Source organism: Halichoerus grypus, chromosome 12 (assembly GCF_964656455.1).
Source record: "Halichoerus grypus chromosome 12, mHalGry1.hap1.1, whole genome shotgun sequence".
Classification (NCBI taxonomy): domain Eukaryota; kingdom Metazoa; phylum Chordata; class Mammalia; order Carnivora; family Phocidae; genus Halichoerus; species Halichoerus grypus.
Genome location: NC_135723.1, coordinates 44586995 through 44597159, shown reverse-complemented (window position 1 = coordinate 44597159; position 10165 = coordinate 44586995). Strand labels below are relative to the sequence as shown.

At 34.7% G+C, this 10165-nt stretch overlaps 1 protein-coding gene across 5 annotated transcripts in view; it reads right to left on the bottom strand.

Annotated features, from left to right (window-relative positions):
• Window positions 1-5800: 5800 nt before the first annotated feature.
• Window positions 5801-10165, bottom strand: part of PHF14 (PHD finger protein 14) — a 220056-nt gene continuing 215691 nt past the window's right edge. For all 5 annotated transcript variants that reach the window (XM_078059312.1, XM_036098203.2, XM_078059313.1 and 2 more), the window contains one exon: window positions 5801-6002. In XM_078059312.1, the coding sequence (XP_077915438.1) occupies window positions 5928-6002 (75 nt within the window). In that variant the 3' untranslated portion in view covers window positions 5801-5927. The remainder of the gene's footprint in view (window positions 6003-10165) is intronic.

Below are 10165 nucleotides of genomic sequence, written 5' to 3'. Positions count from 1 at the left end.
GTATTAGAGAAGCAAAACTGCCTAGACTCACCTCATTTCATCTGGATGATCAGAAAGTTACAAATGAAAAACTCTTACACCCTGGAAAGAGCATGTCCTGTGAGGCGTGTGTGGAAGTAAAACTCGGAGATGTTCATGGATGCTTGAAACTCAAAGCATTTCATAGACACTTAAAGTTGGAGCAACTGCATGCACATCTTGCTTCCCCCCCTCACTCAAGCCTTCTGATCCCAAGGGAAAAGGATAGAATTTATCCAGAAGATATAGTTACGATTTTAAAATTTTAGGTTGTGTACTTTCAACTGCAAAGGTCATTCAAAACAAATCATTAAAACAGAACATGGAGTCATTAAGAAGCTTTAACTACATTAAATGTTTTCAAATAAGACATTATACTGTTTTTTGAAGGCTGAATTTCTTGAATTTTTTGGTATGTTGTTTAATTTCTTTTTAAATTTTCATTAGCATCTTTTGTAGATAGTGATTACTCCCACCCTTTACACTGTTGTTACAAATCTATTGCACAATATATCCAATTTCCCTGAAAGAAAATCAAGGGATTTTGTGAACCATATACCCTACAGCTTACTGTGACAAATAGTTTCTGAAAAGAATAACCATTATGAAATACAGCTTTTACTTAAAAGAAAAAAAAAATGCCTCCAGTTTTTGGCTAATTATGAATATTATAAAGTTGTTTAAAATATTCACGTAACAAATGTAATCCATGTATGTAACTACGTGTAGTTCATGTAACTTACATGTAATTCATGTAAACAAATATTTGTGTGGGCATATATTTTCATTTCTCTTATGTAAAAATCTATAGTGGAGGTACGGAGTCACGTATTAAGAGTATGTTTAACCTCATACAAAACTTCCAAACTCCTTTTCAAAGTGTACACTTGCACTGATAATCAGGTGGACTTTAGCTGTCAGTCAGCCTCTTTCCATGGCTACATCATTACTTTCTTAATAGACTCACAAATAAAATGCCCATCCTGAAGGCATGGAGCTATGTATGGACTCAGTTAACATTACCGTTTACTCCTGAAAGGAGATTTGGTTACCACTGCTGAATGCCTGACTTGCCAACAGTAGCAGCCTATCCCCAACTGCTTATTGCGGTATCTCATTATTCTATTGCTGCATACCAATTACCACAAAATTAGCAGCATACCACAACACACGTTTATTATTTCAGAATTTCTATGGGGCATGAGTCTGAACATGGGTTAGTTGAGTCCTCTGTATAAGTTCCAGTTGCTTCATAACCTCACCAGCATTTCATCAGACTTAAAATTATAGCCCAGGACTATCCAGTAGAAATACAATGGAAACCACATAGACAACTACATTAAAACAGTGGAAATAGTTGAAGTTTATTTAAAAATTCTTTTTAAAGATTTTATTTATTCATCAAAGAGAGAGAGAGAGAGAGAGCACAAGCAGGGGGAGAAGCAGGCTCTCCTGCTGAGCAAGGAGCTGGATGTGGGATTCGATCCCAGGGCCCTGGGATCATGACGTGAGCCAAAGGTAGACACTTAACTGAGTCACCCAGGAGCCCCTAAAGTTTATTTTAATAGTATACTTTATTTAGCCAAATCTATTTAAATTTATTGTCATTTCAGCAGGTAATCAGAATAAAATTAATGAGATACTTTATCCTTCTTTCATACTAAGTCACCAAAATCTGGCATGTATTCTTCCAGCATAACTTAATTCAGACTAGCCATATGTGGCTAGTAGTTGCTGTATTGGGCCACATAATTATAGCTATTTTAGTAGGTATACAGTGGTAATTGTGGTCTTAATCTGCATTTTCCTGATAACTAAATGATGTTGAGTATCTTTTCATATACTTCTTGGTCATTTGTATATCTTCTTTTGTATAGTATCTGTTCAAATGTCCGGCAACAGGTAAATGGATATACAAATTGTGGCATACTCACACAATGGAAAAAAAAAAGAAAACTACTGATTCATGCAATAACCTGGATGACTCTCAAATATTATGCTGAATGAACATAGCCAGACATGAAGGAATACATCTGGAGTAATTCCACCTGCATGAAACTTTAGAACAGGCCGACTAATCAAGAAAGGAAGCGGATCAGTGGTTATAATAGGGGTGTGTGAATGATTGCAGAATTGTGTGAGAAAACTTTGTAGAGTGATGGAAATGCTTTGTATCTTGGAGTGGTGATCACATAGATAGATACATTTGCCACAATTTACTGAGCTGTACATCTAAAAGGGGTGCATGATAATGTATGTAAACTACTCCAGTACAGTTGATTTAAAGAGTCAAAGCAATACGTGTTAGTAGTACTTGCTATGTACTTTGCAGGCCCAGTGCAAAGTAAAACTGTGGGGCCCCTTATTTAAAAAGTATTAAGAATTTCAAGACAGTGACAGCAGAGGGAGTTTGTCTGTTATTGAATTCCTGGTAACGGATGGTGCACGGCATATAGAAGGTTCCAATGCAGTTCTGTTGAATGAATTTAAGATCTTACTGCTCAGCAATTTCCATTTGAGAAAAGCCTAATACTTTTTCCTACTTCTGCTGTTTATTTCATAGACCTGAGGAAAGAGTAGAATTCTGAATGCATTTTTTTTTTAAATGCTGGTCATAAGTATGATAGAGAAAAATACTGAATAAAGTTGTTTTATTTTTAAATTTTCTAAGGACGTGAAGAAAGAAATATAGCCCAGTCACTAACATGAAGCGGGAACAATTCGGTTGAGCGGGTGGAGATGATAGAGGCATCATAAAGTACAAAGGAATTTTGTCCTTTAAGTATTCTGTATTGTTAGTCACAGGCTGATTTATAGTGGTAGTGTTACACCTAATCTGGGTCAGGAAACAAGCTTAAGTAATGGGGATCTATAGAGATAAAACAGGTACATGTAATTATGCAGTGGTTTGTCTTTTTAGAAATCAATTCTAGATCATGTTCCAGTTATTAACATTTCTAATATTTTGTTCCATCATAACTCAGTGTACAGAAGATAAAGCAGAATTCTCATGTTTCAGAGCAGGTGGAATAGTAGTTATAAATATATATAATCCATACTGTCATAGACATTTCACTGGGAGTTTGCTCTAGTGCTTTTTAAGTTAGAATAGTTATTAACAGAGGCACTTGGACTTACTTAAAATAATGTGTTATGGACTGATTGTGTCCCCCCCGGCCCCCCCTATTCATATGCTGAAGAACCAGCCCCCCAGTATGGCTGTATTTGGAGTAAGGAAGTAATTAGGGTTAAATGAGCTCATAAGGTTAGAATCCTGATGATTAGGATTAGTGTCCTTATAAAGACCAGAGGGCTTGCCTGTTCTCTTGCCTCATGCATGCACCAAGAAGAGCCCGTGTGAGGATGCAGTGAGGACCATCTGTAAGCCAGGGAGAGTCCTCACCAGAAACTAAAACCTGGGACTTGCAGCCTCCAGAACTATGAAAAGATAGATCTCTCTTGTTTAAGCCACCCAGTCTGGGGTATTTTGTTTTGGCAGCCTGAGCTAATACAATATGTAATATTCTATAAAATATTAAAAAATATAAAATATGCATAATCTGATTCAAATAAAGTGACCAATATAATCAGTTACATAATGTGGGCAGCCTTGTAGGGTGACAACAGGATTTAGGTGTATGTATTGATGGCATGAATTTATGGACCCTAAAAATTTGAAAAATTCATATGGTAAATTATCCCTAAAGGAAATTTACAGTGATTCTACTTTATCACTTACTGTCCTAAACCAAGGGGTATGTTTTTAAAAAAAAATTTTTTTTTTTTATCTTGGAGTGGTGATCACATATATACATTTGCCAAAATTTATTGCGCTGTACATCCTTTTTAAAAAGGAAAACTGGGGTTTTAAATGATTAAGGGTATCACTTAAATATATATATATATTTAAAATGCCTGTCCGGTGGCTGTCACTGTGCCTCTCATACTATTGAACAACTTATTTTAGGAATGAAAGTAGTAAGAGATGAGATGGCAGTGCACTAACAATTGAATAAACAGTTTACTGAAAAAAATAGCCAAAAAAAAGTCATTTTGTTACACTTGTCTCATTGTAATTCAATGTATAAGATAAAGCAGGACTCTCCTGTTTTGGAGCAGGTGGAATGGTAGTTGAAACTGTTTCACTTACTTCACTAAAGCCAAAGTCTTCAAAATAAATTAAGCATGGCTGAGTAGCTGGAGAGGAGAAATAACTAAAGGAGAAGTAGCAAGTGATGAATGAGGTGCTAACAAGCAAGACTGTCCATTTTGGGGGAAGACGGTGGATTAAAAGGGGTATGGTAGTTAATAGGTATTTCCACAATAATTAAATGTGATATTCTGGGGTGAGACTGCTTGGGTTTGAAGTCTTGCTTTGCCAGTTACAAGCTACATAACTTTATTTCCTATCTAAACCTCAGATTGATCGTTGGAAAATGGGAAAATAGTAACCATCTTACATGTTAACAGGGATGATTAGTGGCATAATGTACTGTAAGCATTTAGCACAGTACCTGCAACATAATAAATATAATAAATGCTACCTATGGTATGAATCACGTTATCATTGCTTCTTTTCAAAAGTGACCCTACTAATGTAATTCTAATTTATGTCAATTTGGGTATTTTGAAATAGATGGATATCTAACTCAGAAAGAAAAAAATGGGGAAAGATGTCAAAATAATTTTTTATATTTGCTTATTGCCAAGGCCCTCTTTAGCTAACCTGCCTTTCTCAGGCATTTGCCTCAAAGTCTTTGTCCCAAAATTCATCCAAGGAGTCCAATATGTGGGATATGACTGTTTTCCTGATATCCACAGTTACATTATTTGAGGCTATATATCAGTGAATTTTCTATCTTGCCTACTTGTAGTTTTTCCCATTTCGGTTCACTGCATGGTAACTGTCAGCACGTCCCACTGTCACACCTTTATTGAGCTCGTCAGATGCATGTGATAAAACTATGGCTCCAGGGCAAGTACACATTCTCACGGGGAAGAAGTTGTACGCTGACATTCTCTTACAAGCCCTCCAAAGTTCTGCTTCTCATTTAAGAAACTCTGCCTTAAATAATCCAATAAAGACATCTGCAAAGAGCAAGTAGTTTTGTTGCTCCTGCTATAAGCTGGCAAATGATAGCTAAAGAATTAGAATCAGGGGAAGTAAAATGTCTTGTTATGAGAACTCTCTCTGATAAAGATAGGTATCAAAGGGATTTTAAAAAATTCCTAAGCCAAAGAAATACAGCTGGGAACTGTTCTTGAAACGTCCAGGAAGAGTGTGTAGGGCACAGTAAATAGTAGGTCCTTAGTTGATATTTTATGAATTAAAAATCATGGTACTACTTCTGCTGCAGAGAATATTAAATTATTTTTTTAGCCTTTACCTGCAATCCTAGAGTAGTATGTCATACATAAGTTGATGAAATCACAAAATGGTATTTCATCTTGTGGCACTGTTTGATTTTAAGTGTTTTTGCATGCAAGTGTTCCCTGTTCATTTCTGAACTATGTTGGTTTTTCTCGATATTAATAGTTGGAATTCTGTTAAGGCCCCTGAAGAAGACAACAGAGACTATTAAGGGGAAAAACGACTGTCAGAGATTTGTTGTTTAGGTCATCCAGCTGTATTAATACTTACAGATTACAGGTTATAGATAAGAGAAAATTCTGTCTCTATTCTCAGATTTCAGTTCAGAATTAAAAATAGTATTTTAAAGGTCTTTTATGTAAAAGTTTAAATTGCTTTAGAAAACATACAAATTCCAAATGCAAGGTCCTATTTCATTTTCAACGACTTTATTGAGAACATTTTGCAAATTAGATTTTACAATTTAACATTTTACAATTAGAAATTTTATCTGCTACTACATAAGTTGCAAACTTTTCAAAACACTACAGAAAATCCTTTATTTCTTTGGATTTTTCTGTTCCATGCTGAGCTCCTGAGATATATTTTTTCTTTCAGCTTCATTTTCATCTTCCTGTGAAATAAATTTTAGAAAACATTAAAATATAAACTTTAGGGCATTTTTATCAGCTGTACTTAATACATTTTAATTCTATTCTCTGAAGAATTAGCTATTGTGATTCTGGTAATCCTAGAAAACAATATGGTAAAATTATGTAACATTTAAGTGTTTACAGTGGGTTTTCTTTTACACTACACATTGACTGAAGTTTTCTCTATGTTTTTAAAAGCAACTTCTTTTATTAATGACCTAAAAATTACTTTTGAAAACACCTGCCCATAAAAAGTGTCCTTTTTAGGAGGTGAATCAGGTATTTTTACTTCACTTTTTGATAAAAATAAATTTAACTTCTGAGACACTTTATGTGTTCCAGCATGGTGTTTTTGTCTCATCTAGCATACTTTCTTGACAGGTCTGCCAATTTTCCAATTACTTGTACCACCATATGTTATCTGAAGATCAGTCAGCTCTAAAATAGGAAACATGGGCATGTCAGGCTATCGAATGCTTACAACCTTCTACAGTTTCGATTCTAAGTGGTGGCTTCATAATTCACAGCAGGTTCCTGTGGAACACGGTGAATAAATGAAGTAACTTCATAATGTCGGTCTCCATAGGAATGAAGTGCATCTGTGTTCAATATTATGGTGACCTCCAAAGTATAAATAATGAAGAGTCTGGAAAAGTATTTCATCTTAGAATTTGTAACCCATTTCATCATCTATGTTCCTTCAGGAATACCAAGTATAAAGCAGTCTTGCTTTCCTAATATTTCTAATTTATGATCTTTCATTTTTACTAACTGAAGTTAAGAAGCATTGTCTCTTCTATTGAATTAAAGCATGAGTAGCAATTTCTTAAGTATCTCTAGACAACAATAATACCAGTATCACCAAATACATCGCCCTCTATCTCTGAATCATATAAAACCAAATTCAATTCAATTAAATAATTGTTGAGCTCTGCTTAGTAAATTAACGTTAAGTAAACGCAAATCAAGGCATATATATTTGTTTCCCATGAAAAACCACATCCTTGCCTGTAAGCATTAAGGTGGAGAAAGCTTCCTTTATATACTTTGTCTCTCTCAAAGTTCACCACCATCCGTGATTTAGACTTTGTCAACACCAGAAAAGTGGAGAAATTATCAATATTATCATCCAACTTGGGCCATTTATAAATATGTGGCATACAAGAGATGGGGTTTTGAATATCATTTGGCAATGAAATTTTAACATCTTTTTCTAAGTATAATAGCCACTGTATGCTGTTTAATTTTTTTTTCCAATTTATCTCTATTGAACAGAGATATTATGTTCGATTGACTCTTGAATAAGATAGTTTCCACTTTTGGACAAGAGTTTCTAGAGATTATATTCTGATTAGATCCCAATAAAAACCAAATCTTGCTCTATTCTTTCCACTGTCTTCTTTGGGTAAGACACTGACAGGAAGTGTTAAATCAGCAGGTAAAGGTGGAAAGAATTTTTTGCTAGGTAGCACTGAATTTATATGTTCCTCAAGGCAGGGCTTTATTTTTTTATATTATACTCTTACCGTCAACAGGGCACATTTAGTATATAGTTGGAGTACAATAAATGATTTCTGAATTATGTGTAACAGTGGAATAAAAAACGAATAAAAGAGAAGGCTGCCTAAACTAATGTAACTTGGAAAAGCATAATATTCTTCCTTATCCAAGAGTCACACTTCTAAAAATCTTACAATTTCCAGGACAGTACTAAAAACAAAAATGTTTGAAGCAACATTAGCCAAAATGGCCATTATCAAGCTATCCTTTAATTTGAAGGACAGGATTGGAACCTTTATCATGTGGACAGCCTAAGTTCCCACACTGATATGACGTACTGGTTTAATGAGCTTGGTTATCTCACTTTCCCCAGCAGCCTTCAATAATACTCCAAGTCAAAATGGAAATGTAAAGGCTTAATAATAATAGGAAGCATCTATAAACTTTTCATATTTAACTAAAATTCTTGTAATGCCAGTCTTTTTGTTGAATTTTTCTTAGCAATAAAGTATATACAGTTGACCCTTGAACAACACAGGTTTGAACGATGCAGGTCCACTTATACACAGATATTTTTCAATAAATACAGTACAGTACTGTAAATGTATTTTCTCTTCCTTCCGATTTTCTCAACATCTCTAGCTTACTTTATGAGAATATAGTATACCATACACATAACAAAATATGTGTTAATCAACTCTTTATGTTACCACTAAGGCTTCTGGTCAGTGGTAGGCTGTTAGTTAAATTTTGGGTGAGTCAAAAGTCACATGCAGGTTGTTGGCACCCCTAACCCCACTGCATTATTCAAGGTTCAACTGCTTAGTTTATAAATGAGTGTCTCTTCTAACATTGCCTCCTGTTCAGGACAGGTGAAGAACTGTTCCACATTTTTCTTTATGCTGAAGACATGTCTTACAATATATTGCCTTTCTATGCCTTTAAATCATTCCCATAGGTAATAAGATCCAATCTCTTTTTTCCTTTGTACAAGGATAACTGTGATTTGGATGAGGAAAAGGATTATGAAGGGGAGGAAAAGGCATTTAACCCTAACTGCTAGAGTATAACACATTGTAATTGCTATCGTAGAACATCATCAGAAAAATGAAAATAACAGTAACAGATTTTATCATTATAAATAAAAACATTAGAATTAGACACAATAAAGCTCCAGAAAGGATTTTAGAGGTTGCTTTGCTTTTGTTTTGTTTTTTGGTTTTTTTGGAAGTGCTAATTTGTGTTTCTAACATTACAGGTCAATTTGTGTAAGAATTTTATAAGCAATTAAGATTAATAAAATCATTAAAATAGCTCAGGCAGCAAATCAAATATTGACAAATGATTGCATAATGAATGAAACTGCAAAGAAAGGAACCTTTTATCAAAGTATTTCTTCACTACTAGATATTAAGGGCAGGCAAAAATTTCTTCTGATAAATGGCAGGTTTTTGTTACTCTTTGCTGAGATAAGACATCTGTTTTTTTCCCAGTGAAAGAAGACCCTTGCTACATGGATCATTTTCTTAGTGACAGTCCTGACAATTTTGACATTTGTTTCATGAAGTGTTCTGAAGCAGCCAGCAAGAAAATGTACCCTTTGGGGCCACTGGAAAGTGTAGACAGGTTTACCTCTTAACTTTGAAGCTTGTTAATTCATACTCCAGAAAACATGTTGTTTGTAACAATCTTGCAGACCTGCTAGTTACATGTGGAATTTCAAGAATACCCACTCACATAACAACTACTCATAACTCCAAATAACTAAGGTGGTTCTTTAGCCTTCTTGCTCTTTTGACACTGACAGCATTCTTGTAGTAAGGACAATGATCATTTCTAGGCATATATAGACCATGGGATTATGGTCTAATGCTCTAGGTGGCAACATAAGACTGAAAGAGTTATTCTAACAGAGAAATCAGTAAAAACACTGCCATTCTTATCTAAACTAAATCCCTCTTATCAATGAATACAACTTGTAAGATTTTGCTTAAATGCTATTCAAGCTTCCCCCATCAATTGGAACAGAGGCGCTCTCAATTTTCCTTATTTACAAAATTGCCTTAGTTCTCATAATAGTTCAAAGAACTGATGCCAATTAATCAAATCTATCCATCCTGCTTTCCCTTTTTCTTAGGAGATAACTAACTCCAAATAAAGGGCAATTATTTCAGCAGCTGGAATTTCTACTGCTTATGTAATATTTGGACTCAAATTAGTCTGAGTACAGATGACTCTGCCTTTACCCTAGAGACAGCCAAATTAAATGACTTCTTTTAAAGTAATATTATACAAGGGGACAACTTTCCCCATTGATTCTTTACACATTTAAAGATGACTTTGAATACCTTTATAGTGCAGATAGCTGTCAGATATCGCCGTACCCAAGTGATCAAGGTTTACGTCACTAGCAATATATATTAACACTAACCTTTTGCTATGATATACTAAAAAGGGCACAACTCTGGTCTGTGGTATCTTTCCTAAAAATGCATAACCTCAGTCTAATCATGAGAAAACACCACATAAACACTCTATAAAATAATCGAACAGTAGTCTTCAAAACTGTCAAGGTCATGAAAGAAAATACAAAGCCTGGACTATCACAGATGGGAGAAGACTAAGGGAACATGAGGACTAAAGA